At 40.7% G+C, this 17,838-nt stretch overlaps 2 protein-coding genes across 8 annotated transcripts in view; one reads left to right on the forward strand and one right to left on the reverse strand.

Moving 5' to 3' along the window:
* LOC112830731 (uncharacterized) overlaps nucleotides 1–17,838 on the forward strand; it is a 143,298-nt gene that overhangs the window by 99,701 nt on the left and 25,759 nt on the right. The gene's annotated exons all lie outside the window — the stretch shown is intronic.
* Nucleotides 1–17,838, reverse strand: part of ZNF239 (zinc finger protein 239) — a 63,283-nt gene that overhangs the window by 43,490 nt on the left and 1,955 nt on the right. For 2 of the 5 annotated variants that reach the window (XR_012381735.1, XR_003209992.2), the window contains exon 3: nucleotides 12,919–13,045. Coding sequence is in view for 3 of the 5 variants with exons in the window: in XM_025880772.2 (XP_025736557.1) it covers nucleotides 1,715–2,938 (1,224 nt within the window). In the remaining 2 variants the exon portion in view is untranslated. Of the gene's footprint in view, nucleotides 1–1,395; nucleotides 3,200–12,918; nucleotides 13,046–17,838 lie in introns of those variants that run through there. The other 3 variants (XM_025880774.2, XM_073904485.1, XM_025880772.2) reach the window with 2 other exon arrangements.

Genomic DNA, 17,838 nt, shown 5'->3' on the forward strand with positions numbered 1-17,838 from the left:
GGCATCTGCCTTCGGCTCAGGTCATGATCCCAGGGTCCTGGGATCGAGCCCCACATCAGGCTCCTGGCTCAGCAGGGAGCCTGCTTCTCCCTCTCCCTCTGCCTCTCTCCCTGCTCATGCTTTCTCTTCTCTCTCTCTGTATCTCTGTGTCTCAACTGAATAAATAAAATCCTTTAAAAAAAATAAATCTCTCTCCTTCATTCCTTAACAGAACTTAGCTGTTTCCGCAAAATTAATGTACAATTTCCGTGTTATCTATGTCCAGGTAACTGCTTCAGGTTACGTTGTCAGGATATATCAGTTACAACCCCACCTTCCCAAGCTAATAAATAAGGCATACATATTTTCCCTACCATATTTCATATATGGATACTAGTTATTGGTGGAAAACTGGAATATTGAACACTGGGTAGCCTCCTAAGAAATGCTTGTGGAATCATTAACTATCAGAAAATGAGGGCTACTATCAGGAGCTCCTCATTGAACAGTAAATTCCAATTTAGTTATGTATGCAATCACTTTTCTACTCTCAACTGTTGCTTGAGTTTCTTGTATTAACTTCTAGGGGATGAATGTCTAACTTGGTGAGGTGTCCTAGCTTCACACCCCAAGTGAATGATATGTGACACAGTGCATATTTTAGGCCTGATCATCCCAAACATACTTTCCAAATATGTTTTAAAATGTTTTTGTGTAGCTATTTTTATACAAAGTACTTTCAACCAAATATAAAAATAATTTTATAAGGAAGTTATAGGTCTATAGTGAGGCCTAAAGATTTAGGCTGGGGATGCTGTGAATACAAGTGGCTTTTGGGAGTACATCACATATTAAAACAAGAGATAAGCCCAAAGAGAAAAATATTAGAAACTTTCTCTCCTGACTTCTTTGTTTTATATAGTATAGAACATGAGTGCTGAAAAAAATTAATGAGATATTGAGGAATTAAATATACTTAAATATATTTCAACTTCATTTGCTATGTTTCAACATGGTATGTACCCTACTTGCCTTTAGTTTGGCAGCAGGGGGTCATCTGAAGTGGTGAAATCTGGAAAAACTTCAACAGACCAGCTATACCCAGGAAAAAGAACTATTTATGTTCCTGAGCAGCTTTCTTGAGGGGAGAAGTGGAGGGGGGGGTTCAACATCCTATAATGTATGGGGTATACCACATAAGTAGCTCTTCTCCACCTTCTTGTTGTGTGGCCACAGACTTGTATATTTTGCAAAAACACAACAGATTTCATGCCCATAATATCTCCAGCCACTCCCCTGATCTAAAACTAACATGTGCAATCATAGTTTAGAGAGGCTAATCAGGGCTGGAAGGAAATATGAAAAACACAAGGCACAAGATTGGAAGAGAAACCAGAGTTACAATTTCTCAGAGAATATGAACAAAGGGAAACATGTTCTGCTTACACAAATATAAAGTTCTTGCACTTAAAAAAAGCTGGGTAGGACATGTAGTTCTGATAACATTGGCTGAACTACAAAGTACAGACATTTCACTGTACCCATAGGAGGAACCAGAAGTCAGTTTGTTGTATAGCATAACAAAGAGCTTGGTACTTAAATACTTTAAATGAATGTATGATTTTCAGTGAGGGAACATAAATGAGTAACTTTTACTATATCTCTCCTGAGACTATAAAAGAATGATGTTAAAAATATTTTAAGTCTTTACAGTATGAGCATATGACTGAAGACCTTATTTAATGGGATCTTTCCTATGAACCCGCTGGTGGATGTGGAGGTTGGAGCTCTGGCTGAAGCCCTTCCCACACTTGCTGCACTCATAGGGCTTCTCTCCAGTATGCACTCTCTGATGGATGAGGAGTTTTGAGCTCTGGGTAAATCCCTTCCCACACTTGCCACAGTGGTAGGGCTTCTCTCCAGTGTGGACTCTGAGATGGATGCGGAGATCAGAGCTCTGGCTGAAGCCCTTCCCACACTCGTAGCACTGGAAAGGCTTCTCGCCTGTGTGTGTGCAGCGGTGAATGTGAAGGTTCGAACTCTGACTGAAGCCCTTCCCACACTCCCCACACTTGTAGGGCCTCTCCCCAGTGTGGACTCGCTGGTGGATGTGCAGGTTGGAGCGCTGACTGAAACTCATACCACACTCCCCACACTCATAGGGCTTCTCGCCAGTGTGCACTCGCTGGTGGATATGCAGTTTGGAGCTCTGACTAAAGCCCTTTCCACACTTGTCACATTTATAAGGCTTCTCGCCTGTATGGACTGCGTGATGAATGAGCAGACTCGAACTCCGAGTGAAGCCCTTCCCACACTTGTCACACTTATAGGGTTTCTCATCCGTGTGGACTGCTCGATGGATGAGGAGACTGGAGCTCCTTGTGAAGCCTTTCCCACACTGCTCACATTTGTAGGGCTTTTCTTCTGTGTGGTGTCTTTGATGAAGTAGTAGTTCTGAGTGCTCACTGAAGTCCTTACCACAGTGACTACATCTGTGTAATTGCTCTGCAGTGTGGATTTTCTCACATGGATGACCATCTGAGCTGTTGTTACATCTCTTCCCAAGGTTGTAATGGTTACAGGGTTTCTCCTCTGTATGAGCTCTCCGATGGCTACGACTGACCACTTGTGATTTCCAACCACAAATGTCTTTGTAGGTACAGTCAAAGAGATCCAAAGACTCTTTCATTTGGCCATTTTGGCAATTTGCTTCACCACTGACCAATGGTGAGACCAGTTCTGTTACGTTAGACGTAAGTTTAATTTGAAGGTTCTCTGAACAATGGTCCATGGGAGGACTTTTTCCCTGCAAGACTTTTCTCTGAGTGCTTTCTTCAGTTACAGATAGACTTTTGCTTTTCTGAGGCTCCTGGGGCTCATTTTTACAGAACGTCACTGAGGAGTCCTGTGTGGCCATTTGGCTTGGGACTTTCAAAGACAAATATTCTTCATTTGCCATGTTTTTGTAATCATCACTTTGAAGAGTTACCACATTGCTCTTGTTTCTGGAAATAGAGAAGATGCTTCTCCCTACTTCTGATAAGGGGAAAAATCTAGTTCAGGATTCCTGTACATGTCTCCTGGAAGATTCACAATATAATCCTGACTCTGTTATTGTACTGGCCATATCTTTAAAATTAGCCAGCAGAAAAGCCCCTATGTAATAGATCGCTAAGTCCTTTCTCTTGAAGAGTCTCCATAGAATTTTCTTTCAAGTCTCCTAGGGAACAAAGAGAATTCAGTGATAAGAACACACAAAGAGTAGATTTCAAAATTTTATTTTATTTTTTTAAAGATTTTATTTATTCATCAGAGAGAGAGCACAAGCAGGGGGAGGGGCAGAGGCAGAAGGAGAAGCAGGCTCCCTACTGAGCAGGGAGCCCGATGTGGGACTCGATCCCAGTACCCTGGGATCATGACCTGAGCCAAAGGCAGACGCTTAACCAACTGAGCCACCCAAGCGTCCCAGATTTCAAGGTATTAGAACTGGATTGCCTAATGCCTGAAGATTTAGTAACTAGGAAAAAGTTCAGTCTTGTCCTTATAGTCATGTCCTTTGGGTTAATATCAGAAAGAGAAAGTTTAGCTGTATAAAACAGCTTGTACACAAAATCTTGTCTTGGCTTTTTTTTTTTAAAGATTTTATTTATTTATTTGACAGAGCGAAAGAGCACAAGCGGGGGGAGCAGCAGAGGGAGAGGAAGAAGCAGGCTCCCCTCTGAGCAGGGAGCCCGCTGCAGGACTCGATCCCAGGACCCTGGGATCATGACCTGAGCCAAAGGCAAATGCTTAACCATCTGAGCCACCCAGGCGCCCCTTGGCTTTTAAACATACCCAATAAAAGTGTTCTTTCCCTACCCTGCAGAGGCTATGAATCCCATGTCCTTGTCACAAATAACATTTTATTTGTTTACTTCATTTTACTTTAATTAAATTTGTATCTAATTGGTAACCCACTTTAATAGGAGCTGAGGATACAAAGAAGAAAATAGAAATTCTTTTGCTAAGCAAGCTAGAGCCTACTGGAAGAAAAAAACCATATCAACTGTGGTAAAGCTCTAAATGCAACAACAGATGCATGCACGAGTCGTGGGAGCACAGAGTAGGGACATTTGACCCAAATCTTGGGGAAGAATTCTGGGAACAAATGTAAGGGAGAGAAAAAAAAGTGAAAATGTAGAGAAATATGGCACGCTCAGGAAAACTATATGCAACTTCTTGTGGAGGATATAAAACAGGTGACAGTGGTAAAGAATGTGCCCTGGAGAAGAATGCAGGAGCCCACACAAAGGGTTTGGTGCATACTACTAAGGAGTTAGGGCTACAACCCTCAGGGATTTAAAGTTTAAGGAATTCAGTGGAGAGTGAAATGCCTGACTTTATGATTATAAACACCTTCAGAAATAAGCAAGACTTTAGGTAGAGCAACAACTGCTGCAGCAAATCAGAAGCAAAGTGATAAAAATGGTTAAGAAGAGAAAGGGAGAGATTCATTCTAAATCATGTGATGACTGACTAAATGTGGAAGGAGGCACCCAGCATGATCTTCACATTCCTTGCTTGAGTGACCAGGTATGAGGGTGTAAATGGTAAGACAGGCTGGGGTTGGGAAGAGGGGACCAATAAACACAAACTTTGACTTGGTTAATTTGTGGTGCTGGTGGAACATTCTTGAACTGTTCAGTAATATGGGTCTAGAACTCCGAGAGAGAACTGTGCTAGGAATGCAGATTTTAGACTTACTAGTATGTACATCAGTCATAAAATTAGAGTGAATATCTTAATATTACACTGAGGTGACAAAAGAAGTCCACAATAGTCTTGGAAAAATAGAAAGTTTGCAATCAGCAGGATAAAATGTTGAGGAACTCCTAGATAAAGAGCGGATGGATGAGAAATGATGGAGATACTAGAAAAAAAACCCCAAACACACAGCTCAAATCACATACAGAAGGCTTCCAAAAGAGTAAGAGATCTTCTCAACAAGTCCTAGAAATTCAAATTCCAAACTCAGAACCAACAATTATAAAGTAAGAGAGGTTGATCTTGGAAACAGGTTTATTAATTCACATTAGACCTTTCTTTCTCCCTCCCTTCCTTTCCTATTCATTCATTCATTCATTCATTCATTCAAGTAATCTCTCACCCAATGTGGGACTCAAACTCATGACCCCAAGATCAAGAGTCACATACTCTTCCAGATGAGCCAGCCAGGTGCCCCTCACGTTAGGCATTTCTAATGGCTGGACCAGTTGTTGCCATTAGCAGCACCACTCTCCCAAACACCTTCTTCCCTACAAAAACTGAAATACTGGGTGGCTAAGGGTAGTGGCCCCACATAAGCCTCAAGAACAAAATAAATGGCCAAAAGAAATGCCAAAGAAGGGGCGCTTGGGTGGCTCAGTTGTTAAGTGTCTGCCTTTGGCTCGGGTCATGACCCCAGGGTCCTGGGATCGAGCCCCACATCGGGCTCTCTGCTCAGAGGGAGGCCTGCTTCTCCCTCTACCACTCCCCCTGCTTGTGTTCCCTCTCTCGCTGTCTCTCTCTCTGTCAAATAAATAAAAATCTCAAAAAAAAAAAAAATGCCAAAGAAAGACTCCTAATGGTATTATCTGGGCTGGAGAGAATAGCAGAAGGTGAGGTAATACTGAACCTGCACAATGACAGGGTTGATAAAGTACAAAAAGAAGCAAGTGACTCCACGTCTGCCCAGGATAAAGGCTCAAGGTAACCCCTGAAGTGGGATTTCTGACAAGGGAGATACCTTAGAGCTGGAGATTGAGAAGCAGGGGATGTCCCAGGTAACTTACTGGACTGAAAAGGCAACATCAAAAAGGTGGTTGTAGAAGCACCCCCCATGTGGATTCTTACAGCCACCTCAAGCCCAATCAGCAGAAGCCTCCTCTAAAGGACAGCATGCATGCACCAAAGAGGGTCAAGCATCAGCTGAGGATGTATACTCCAGTATCATACTGTGAACATAAGACTTTTGAAAAAAAATATGAGACAATAAAAACATAAGCAGACCAAAATAAGGTAGAAAACGAACATAAATGAAGATTGGCATAAACTAAAGAATTAACAAACAGAAGAAATAGAATTTAAATGGTACCTAATTGAAATCCCAGAGAAATCTGAAAAGGTATCACATCTAGAAAAACAACATAATCTAATAATAAAATATGAACATACTGCTAAGAAAAATAATCAGAATTCTTTTAAATTAATACAAGGATCGAAAAAGATGACAATTTTAAGACCTAAGACCTACCATGCCCATTTGAAGCACTCAGGTACTATTTGGACAATTTCATGTAAGAGGAACTCCTAGGACATCTACACATGAGGAAACCCAAGGATGAAGAAGTTAAGTAACTTGTGTCATGTCATAGCTACTGTCAGGGAGGCTGATCTTAAGGTCTGCAATCTAGATGGTTCGAGTAGCAAATTAACACACGGTTAAGTTGGAAGACTGAGGGGTCGAGCAGCAAAATTAACACACGGTTAAGTTGGAAGGGGGATCCTCCTAGAATGTGGAATAAAAAGGACAGACAGATGGAAAGATAAAAGTAAAAGCCCATATTGTAGGAGTTCCATGAATATAGTGAAGACAAAATGAAGGGAGAGAAATGATCAAAGCAGTAATAGATAAAAATGTTTCTTAGAATTCACAATTCAAGGCTCACTGAATGCTTTGCGTGGGAAACCTCTGGATTTCAAGGAAAAAAAAATTCCAGAAAATGCTAAAAGCATTCAGACAGAAATGGCAGGTTGTGTGCAAATAAATGAGAGTTATATTGACACTGAACTAACAATCAGCAATACTGGATACCTAAAGATAATTGAGCAATATCTTCCAATTTTGTAGAGAAAGTGTGAAAAAGATGATACATGATACAAGAAATAGCAGTGAGCAAAGAAGTCAATAAAACAATGAAGCTGAATCAATTGCTGCTACATAAAACAATAATAAATAACCAAATTAACCCAAATGCTATAAAACAGTATGGGATGAAAATCACTCCAAATAAAATATATTTTAAAAAGCAAGAATTAGCTTTAGGAAAGAAAAAAAAACTATAATCATAGTACACTACTTGACCCTGCAGGGAACAAGAGTTACAAGGTCAAAGCAATGTAAGCATTAATCACTGATGTGACCCTGACATAAAAATCTTGGGAGGATGCGCATGTTGGGGGAATTAATGTAAAAGGTCTAAATCCTCATCTATGATGTAGAAAAGTCAATACAGAGTATAAAATATTGATCAACTGAAAAACAGTAGTATATTATAATAAGCTCAAACTGGACTGAGATACCATTTTCCACCTGTTACCCTGGCAAAAACCCAAAGCCGGAAGCCACACTGCTTGTGAGTGTAAATTTGTATCACCCCCCAAGAAGGACATTTTGACAATTATCTATCAAAATCATAAATGTATGCACTCAGCATTCCAGCTTGGGGGTTTTATTTTTCAGATTTCCAGGCAGAGTTGTGAAATGATATTGCACAAGATTTACTCACTGCAGATGACTTGTGACAGCAAATGACCATAACCTGCTAGAGAGGAGTTAGGGACATGATGAAAGGCTTATACTATGCACCTTTTTCTTTTTGTAGTATAACTTTAATAATTTAAAAACATTTAGTACATTTGGGAACTTTGTTTTCTTTGCTGCTTGCGCATAATTTATTTTCTGCCTTTTCTCAGAATGTTCAAAATTTTCATTGTACAGTTTTTCCAGCTTTATTTAGGTATAACTGACAAGTAACACCGTGTACCTTTTTATGCCTTTTTTTTTTTCTTAAACCAATGTGAATATATTTGTTTCTTTAAAAAAAATTTAAGTAGCGGGGCACCTGGGTGGCTTAGTTGGTTAAGCATTTGACTTCAGCTCAGGTCATGATCTCAGGATCCTGGGATCGAGCCCCCGTGTCAGGCTCTGTGCTCATCCGGGAGTCTGCTTCTCCCCCTGCCCCTCCCCCCCGCTTGTGCTCTCTCTCTCTCTCTCTCTCTCTCTCAAAATCTTAAAAAAAAAATGAGTAGCTGCATAAATGTATTATTTGGAAATACGAAGGCAAATACAATAAGGAACAGTGGAAAGGATTAAAACCAAGTGACTATAAGAAGCTACCCTGTGGCATAAAGAGCAGCAGAGCAGGGAGACTGGCTTTTGTAATAAGACTTTTGATATAACTTGCTTTACCTAGGTTAATGTATTATTTTGTTCACAGAGTTTAAAAGTAATGGCAAAAAGAAAAAGGAAAAAGAAAAACAGTGCAGTTTGGAACAGTTAAGTCATGTGCTGGGCCTAAGTTATTAAATGGTTGAAGGATACTGCCTCAACATCCTTGCTGTACAATGCTTGGGAATGACTGCAAAAATGGCAGGTCTATGAAAATCAGTGGGGGAGACATTGTATTAATGGTAGTTTTTTTTTTTTTAAAGATTTTATTTATCTATTTGAGAGAGAAGGACAGCACAAGCAGCGGAGGGGCAGAGGGAGAGGAAGAAGCAGGCTCCTGGCTGAGCAGGGAGCCCGACGTGGGGCTTGATCCCAGGACCCTGAGATCATGACCTGAGCCTAAGGCAGACACTTAACGACCGAGCCACCCAGGCACCCCAATCGTAGGTTTTATAAATAGTTATGAAACCTTGTGATACTCGTTTTTTAAAAATATTTAAAATAAAGAATGAGTATTTAATATCAGAAGAAAATGCTGATGTAATGAGAAAAGGGATCCTTTTAACAGGGAGTATTTATGTCATAACAGAGATCTCTAAGACATACTGCATAAGATTGCCAGTTGAAAAATACACACAGTATAATCTCATAAAATTTTAACACATTTGTAATATACACACCTATGTATGGAGTACATAAAAAAAGGATACACAAACTATTATTAGTGATATCATTTCACAATACTTCTGTGTTGATTCTTTTAAATTTTTATATCTTACTTGCATTATAAAATGTTGGACAACCATGTTCAATTTTTTGTCAATTAAAAATGAAAACCTAGGGGCACCTGGGTGGCTCAGGGATCAAGCCCCGCATCGGGCTCCCTGCTCCATGGGAAGCCTGCTTCTCCCTCTCCCACTCCCCCTGCTTGTGTTCCCTCTCTCGCTGTGTCTCTGTCAAATAAATAAAATCTTAAAAAAAACAAAAATGAAAACCTAGCTCCAAGCTCGAAACCAGAAGCACATATCCTACTTCATTTTTGCCCCACTGCAAACCACTTTCTACCCAGCAATCTCACTGATAGTGGGTAAATCGGATCATACCACCCTGTTGTCCACAGGCTTCCCACTAAACTTAGCATGAATTCACACTTTTTACCAGTGCCTTCAATGCCACAAATGAGCTAGGCCCTTCCCACCATGTCTCCCGCCTCTGTTTTTCCCAGGTGCTCCCTGTATTCTCACCACGCTCCTTCCAGATTTCAGATTTTCCTTTGTACTATTCTCTCTGCTTGGAATATTCTTAACCTAACCAGTCACCTGTTTCATGCCTATTAAGCCTTCAGATCTCAGTTGAAATGTCATGTCACAGGCTTTCCCTGAAACTTTCTTTTTTTTTTTTTTAAAGGTTTTATTTATTTGGGAGAGAGAATGAGAGAGAGAGAGAGCATGAGCCGGGGGGAAGGTCAGAGGGAGAAGCAGACTCCCTGCTGAGAAGGGAGCCTGATGTGGGACTCAATCCTGGGACTCCAGGATCATGACCTGAGCCGAAGGCAGTTGCTTAACCAACTGAGCCACCCAGGCGCCCCTCCCTGAAACTTTCAACAATACATACATTATCACTCTTGTCCCATCCCATGCCTTCATTCTCTCAGGGCACATTATTTTATCCTTCACAGGACTTAGCAGTTTATAATAATATATTGTGTTTACTTAATGCCTCTTTTACCAAGACTGTAAGACACATTTCTTCTTTGCTAATCTCCATGGTAGTCAAATTTTAAATCTTGACTATGTATTCCCAGCACAGGAAGTATTAAAATACATTGCTTTTCCTCCAGAAACTTGGCTGGAAACAAGGAAAATAAATCAGACTTGCAGATCCAATGGTTAATATAAAAGCATACCAAAAAAAAAAAAAATACCCAATCAGGTCTGATGAGACTGTGAGATACAAACAAAGCTTTGAGAAGGAATGGTCAAAGGTTTCACACTAGACTTCAAATAAAATCTTAAAGGACAAAATTAGTCAGGAACCAGAGCATGATAACCATCAAAGTTTCCAGAGAAAGCCAGGCAGGGAGTTTTGAGGCTCTAAACCAGCTACTAAAGGTAATTCCAGGTTTTTATGCAAAGAGTGACAAGATAAATGATATATTAGGGGAGATAAGTCTACTCGCAACATCTACCGTGAGCCTGAAGAATGATGTCAACGATCTGTCTTTATTGTTACCATTATTAGCATGAAGTGGACCTATTTTAGAGTGCTATCTGTGGGACTTAAGTGTTAATAAATTTAAAAGAACTTAAAGTCAAAAAAGAATTGGTAAGAGGATTACAGATGCTGGGGATGGCGAGGGACAAACTTAATGGCTCATTTCTAACCTATGGTGCTGGTAGAATGTTAATACTGACAAAAGTGGGAATATGAGAAGTTAAAAAGGAAAATAACTTAGAAATTCTCAATAAACTGAATGTGAAGTGACACTGGATATTCAAGGGTAGATAGCCCATAACCAAGAAAGTACATGGGAATAGAGTTTCATATGAGGATAGGAGATAAAGACATTAGGGTTATCACAGTAGAAAGGATAGTTGAGGCCATTTATGTGTGTGCCAGCTCTTCGAGGGAGGCAGACAAGTGTACAGATACAGTGTACATTCTCAACAGGGGTACTACTGACACCAAGGGGGAGATAACAAAAAAAAAGTGGAGAAACATTGATAGATGGTGATCTAAAGGCAAAGGGCCTTTTAAGATTTCCAAAGTTAGAGGAAAGACAGAGAAGCCACTGAACATGCAGAGAAAAGGAACAGGAGAAAGGCCAGAGGAAATAAGAAAACAATGACTTCAGGGATGCCTGGGTGGCTCAGTTGGTTGGGCATCTGCCTTTGGCTCGGGTCATGATCCCAGTGCCCTGGGATGGAGTCCCGCATCGGGCTCCTTGCTCAGTGGGGAGCCTGCTTCTCCCTCTGCCTGCAACTCCCCCTGCTTGTACCCTTGCTCGTTCTCTCTCGCCCACGCTCTCTCTCTCTAACAAATAAATAAATAAAATCTTTAAAAAAAAAAAAGAAAAAAGAAAACAATGACTTCATACATGTCAAAAAGTTTGAAGGTTAAGGTGAACACTATCAAAGCCATCAGAAGAATTGGTATTAGTAAATCTTGAAGAAAAATTAAAAAAGGAAAAGCTCTGAAAGGGACAAAAGTTTAATAGTGACCTCTAGGTGAACAATTCTGGTACAAAGAGCACAGGCATTAGGTTTACATAAAGAAAATGGAAACATGGGACTCTGACTACTTACAGGGACCAATTCACTCTGTGGTGCTTGTCTTACCTCCCAGGTGTAGCTAAAAACAATGGTTCGAGAGCCACAGTTATGAGAGAACCATGCGTACAGAGGCAGGAAAAAGCCCTGAAAGTCACTATTACAGGCTACTTCTTTTCGGTGGTTTTTGTACAATGTCCATTTTTACTACAAAATGGCAATTTCACATGGTTTAATCTAGTAGGTAGATATGTATCTTACATCTAATTAAAAATTCTTTCTCATTAATTTTTTTAAAGATTTTATTTATTTGTTTGACAGAGAAAGATAGCACAAGCAGAGGGAGAAGCAGGCTCCCCGCTGAGCAGGGAGACTGATGCGGGGCTCGATCCCTAATGACCTGAACCAAAGGCATATGCCCAACTGACTGAGCCATCCAGGTGCCCCATATCATTATATTTTTGTAATGGGTACACATTTTTCTCTGGTATATTCCACTATAATTTGTATAACCAACACCTGTGATACATTTGGTGAGTAATTTTTTTCACTATTTTAAATAATTCTATAATGACTTATCTTTTTCCACAATTTTCAGTTGAAGTTACTAATTATTTCCTTATAATAGATACCTAAAAATGAATTATTACATCAAAAATGTTTAATGCTCTTTGATTCAAGCAGTCAAAATGTTTTTGAGAAAAACTGTGTCAATTATACTCGTATCTTTCTCTATGGTATGAAATTTTGTCTCATCACAAGTATTGTCTGATATTCAGAAGGGGAGACGGATGAATCCCTGAATGGGAAGAAAAGAAGCAATGGAAACTAGATACTGTAGGGTGGGGATATTTAATGAAAATAAGGTCCAAGCAAAGATGGTACAAGGCCAATGTGGGGAAAATGTGGGAAAAGATAAGAGTACCAATAAGAAGGTCAGTGTGTATGGGAAAGACCACAAGCATCTGAAAAGGAAGAGGGGGAATAAGGGAAGAGACAAAGGTATATCAGTATGTGCAAAGTATCCTTTTGATGCCCTGGCTTTTTCCACAGACCGGAGAACTTCAGAGAGAACTCAGAATATTTCAAAAGGGACTCCTCTTCCATGTATTAGCCTGAGCTTGTAATTTGCCATGGTGCCTAGCTGATTTCTTTGGAGTTCATTCGCCCTTATATAATGATCTTCACCCTGCTCTGAGAGAGTACTTCTGGGTAACAGAGAGATCGGGTAACTGTGCAGAAAGCAAAATCAGTCCCAAGAGATGGTTTTATAAGGGATATGGTTTCTAAGACGACTCAGTAAAGCTACATTCTTCAGTTCTTAACAAGCCAAATTCTTTGGCTGCTTAAAATAATCAGAAACATCTTTTGTGCCAAAAGGAAACTTTTGATTCCTAAACCACAATCCCTGGGGCCTCATTACTATTTAAAATTGAAGAAACAAAGAGTCCAGTGGGCAGGTGTCCAGGCTCATGTTCTTACCTACGGAGACCAACTGGCCGTTGTTCTCCAGCATCACAGCTCGGTGTAGCTTCCTCTGAGCGGGGTCCCGGAAGCCCCGCTCCTCCTCAGTGAAGCCCCCAGAGACATCCTTGAATGTTACCAGTTCCTAAAACATTAAGCAAATTCCTCCTCAACTGACAACTGTTTGCACAAATGCCCTGGAAGGACTGTGGGGCTGGTAGCATTGGACAAAGTGAGAAGGGGACAGAAGAGTACAGTTCAGGGGGCTGAGTCATCTAAGTCAAGTTTTGTTGGAACAGCTTTCCTTTCTCATCTACTTGGCTACTTCTATCCAAATCCTTCCCCTCCTGCCCACAACTCATTCAAGCTCAAGCTGTCCAGTTACTGAATCTTTCTTTGTCCCTGTCATTTCATGGTCATTACTGAGTTGTCCTTTCCACCCGATTTCTACCATTATTCTGACAACCTCAACACTCAAGAGAACAATTTGCTGAATGCTCTAACCTCACATTTCTTAATTTCTTTATAGTGCTCATCATCTCTGTCTCATTTCTTCACACTCAAAAAACCATGACCAGGGCCATTTCACTATGTGGACCACTCTGCTTTTGAAATATTAATCTCTTAATATTGTACTCCTTAAAAACATCTTCCTGATCTTTTTGCTCTTCCTCTTCCATCACACCTGCTTTATCAAGATCACCACCCTCAACTCTTCCTCTTTTTTTCCTCCCAAAGTATACTTCTGATCAAGTCTTCCCTAGTCCTATCAATCATATGTTCTTTCTTGTTCTAAACTAAGTAGTTGAACATTCCTGGAAAAAAGAAAATAGCACACATAAACAAACCATGATACTCTCCTTAGGTATTCCCAAATATTTACATCCAGCCCTGTTTCTCCTCACCTGCAGGCTCCAAATCTCTACCTAACATCTGCACTTAGATGTCTAGGAGGCACTTGAAATTTAATAGGCCCCAAGGGAACTCTTGCTCCCAACAATCTCCATCAATATCTGCTCTTCCCTAGGGGTCCCCACTTATAGTAAATGGTCACACAACCTACCCAACTGCTGAAGCCAGTCTTAGAAGTCATTTTGATTCTCTCCTCTCTCCCTCACATTTTATCCGTCACCAAGTCCTACCTCTAAAATGTATCAGAATCTACCCACTTCTCTCCATCTTGCACAGTTATGGTTATAAGCCCCAGCCATCATGTAGTCCCAACTGTGCCAACCTCCCAATTTGTCTCTCTGCTTCCACACTTGCTCTCTAACACAATGAATTTTCTACAGAGTAGCCAGGGTGATCTTTTAAAACATATACCACATCAGGCATGAAACCCTCCAAAGGCTTTGCAATGGACATCAAGTAAAATCTAGATCCCTCATCTTGGCCTGTAAGGTTTTATAGACTGGGGTCCTGTCATTTCTCCAACCTCATCCTGAATCACTCTGTGTCACACTCAGCCCCAGTGACCTTGCAGGTCACCTATCCCACATCAAACCTATCCCAACTTAGGGCCTTTGCACTGGCTGTCCCCTCTGCTGAGAACGTTCTTTTCCCACATCTTCATACGTCTGGTTCCTTACCATTCAGGTCTCAGCCAAATCGCTACTCCTCAGAGAAGCATTTCCTTGACTGTCTAATCCACAGTGGCACCCAGAAACTACCACTTCTTGTTTAATTTCTTTGTACTACTTATGTCTTATCCCATTTTCTTATTTATTCATTTGCTTTCTTATTTAACTGTCTCTCCCCACTATGATACATATTCCTTAAGAACAGAGAGATATTTGATCCTTGCATCCCCAAGGCCTCAAGCAATGCCTGGCATCTAATAAGAATCCAGGCGTTTATTTAGTTAACTTCACAGTGACTCTGGTTCCTTCCAGGGTTCTGTTGATGGAGCAACACTTCTCAAACTACCTCTGGTGAAGGACAAGTTTATTTTAAAAAGTTTCTAATATGTGACACTTTTGTCAGGTATTTTTACAAAATACAATAAAGAAGAGTTACTAGAAATAAAAACCCAGATGTATAAAATGCCAATGCCATTTAAAAAATATTATATTTGACAGACATAACATTTTTAAACAGTCTTAGTTTCTCTCCTTATGTCTTTGGAAACTGGTAACAAGCAGCAGCCTGTGGACTGGCACCAGCCTTTGGGCCATACCCTGAAAAGTAGAATGGCAGAATACACACAAAATGACTAAGAACCAAGTGAAGCCAACGAAGCAGCTCAACTCTGGGCCAGGGAAGTACCTGATAACCTTCAGAACTCCAACACCTCAGGCCTGAAGCTGAAGGGGCACTACCCACACGCTCCTCAGGAAACTGAAGAAAACAGGGCTGTTTGTAGGAGTGACAGGACTACCCTCCTTATCACCAGTGGAGAAGGTAATGATGAGGGAAGGTGGCAGTTTCCTCCCAAGCTCTCCTCTCAAGGTCATGGGTCTCCACTGTGTCTGAGGTGAAAGAGATGAGACTGGGCTCAAGAAGCCTGCAAGTCCAGTGGCACCTGGGTGGCTGTTGGTTAAGCATCCAACTCTTGATTTCGGCTCAGGTCATGCTCTCAGGGTCCTGGGATTGAGCCCCGTGTTGGGCTCCACGCTCAGTGGGGAGTCTGCTTGAGGATTCTCTCTCTTCCTCTGCTCCTACCCGCCCCATGCGCTCTCTCTCTCCCCCTCTAAAATAAATAAATTTAAAAAAACAAACAAACAAACCTTCAAGTCCCTGCGCAAAGGTGGGACAGAGAAGGGGTAGAAGTGAAGGTTGCTGCCTCAGGGACCCATATATACACCCCCTAGGACAACAGTGCCTGGGGTACATCGAGCAGTAGAATTAGCCACTCCTCTGAATCAGACTTTCTCCTCAGCCTCAGAGAACAAGGTTTCTTTCTGTCCAAGGCTAACCTCTCCTGATGCATTCTAGCTCCAATCCTTTTCTTCCTTCTGAAATTCAAGTCCATCAATTATCTTTTTTCCCTTTCATTTCTGATCCATTTTTCCACTCAGTCATCTGGATGGTCTAAGACTTCTACCCAATCTCAGTAATATTCAAACCACTTCAGATCTTGTCAACTCATCTCCCAAATCTCCCACCATAGTATTACCTCTTCTTTATTTTCACTGCCACTGTCCTATGTAAGGCACTCATTTCATACCTAGATCACAATAACTCCTTACCAAGTCTTTATCCACAGACTGAAAGACAGAATCATTAATTTTTTAAGATCTCACAAAGTAGTGGGGAGAATTCCATGCCAAGAATGGAAAGGGCACATACATATATATATATATATATTTTTTTTTTCTTTTTGAAATGATACATTGATGGACTACTAACTGCAGTAGATTGAAGATTGCTGGATAAGAAATGGTAGGACAGTAGGCTAAATGAAAGAAATCAGTGTGACAAAGGAAAAGGGAAAGAAAATAGTGGTTCGGCTAAAGACAAAGCTGGGAATGAAGAAATCTGAATAATGAACAGTCGTGTCCCCTGCCCCCCATCACTGGAGCTAAGTTACACCCAAGGTGGACTCAGTATCCTGAAGGCCAACCAAAGGGGAAGGTCATGGGACTAGTAGTTTCCTGTTCCCACCTGACAAATTTCAAACTTTTTTAAAACTACATATATCATGTGGCTTTCCACTTCCTTTTTAGAGCCCATCCTCGCCGGATGCAACAATTTACTTAGAGGCAGGAAACTAATGCTGAAGTCAGGAGGTGGACAAGATCTGTCATCACAGCGGATTACCTGCAGTCAACCAGATGTCATGCTGTAGTCTAGAATAGCCCTTTACATGCTGCTTCTGCCTTGACTTGTATTTCTCACATCCATTTTGCAACTCCTTCTAGTTTCAGGACAATCAACAACTGTCTTTCTGAACATGAAGATAAGTTAAATGTTTCCTCCTCCAAGATCTCATAGTATTTTTCCCATCTCTCTACCAAAGCTATAAAATCTGTCTTCCAAATTAGCTACCAGATTCTAAAGGACAGGGGCCATGTTCCGCTAATCTTTAAATCCCCAGCAACTAGCTCAACTGACTAGGAATCTAAATGATATTTATAAATTCACATTCAACTTAAATGAATAATGAAAAGATACAAGTAATGAACTTCAGGATCATCAAGGGAAACTCTTATTTTTACACATGAGAAAACCAAGGATGATAGTGAAGTGACTTACTCAAGGTCACAAAGGTAGGGGTTAAATTGGGACTCCTGCCTTTCAGCAGACTCAAGGAGAATGTCTGGTATATAAGAGAACACTCAATAAATATCGGTGGAATGAAATCCTTTCTTTAAATTCAAGTTATTAACATATACCAGAATCTCAAAATTTCACTGTATTAGCAATCCCCAATGTTGTGATAAATAATCTTCATCAGGGACCAGGTAGAGGAAAAGGAAGGAAAATACAGAGAGCACAGGGTCTTATTCACATTAATTTCCCTTGAAGTCCTCAATTCCTTTGCAAGGCACAGAGATGGCATTCTCAGGACCTTGAGGCAGCTTACTGCCTTCTAAGCCCATTTTTATAAGAGCTCATGTTCTCTTCCTATGTATATAAGAACTGTATTTGCCAAGCAAGTTTGCTGGTAGTGGTGTTAAGAAACAATTATTTCTTCCTTAAAATCCAGCCTGATACTTCATTCACGTAACTTCTGGTGTAATTGACCTGTTTAGCTCTGGAGAGGGAATAGCATGGAGTTGGAAGACATGGGCTTTCCTTCTGACTCTGCTGCTCTGCAACAGAGGACACGGTGTTTGCCATCAGCTTTCTCAGAATTAGAGCTCTCCTTGGTAAAATGCCAGCACCAAAGCAGAGAGAGGGCTGGCTGATCCCTTCCATTTCAAACATTCTATGATTCTAAGTGTCAATCTTGAGGTAACTTTCTAGGAATGGTTTTATAGAGACAAATGAATAATC

The sequence above is a fragment of the Callorhinus ursinus genome, unplaced genomic scaffold (genome assembly GCF_003265705.2).
Source record: "Callorhinus ursinus isolate GAN/ISIS: 27379988/994484 unplaced genomic scaffold, GSC_fseal_2.0 scaffold20, whole genome shotgun sequence".
NCBI classification, from domain to species: domain Eukaryota; kingdom Metazoa; phylum Chordata; class Mammalia; order Carnivora; family Otariidae; genus Callorhinus; species Callorhinus ursinus.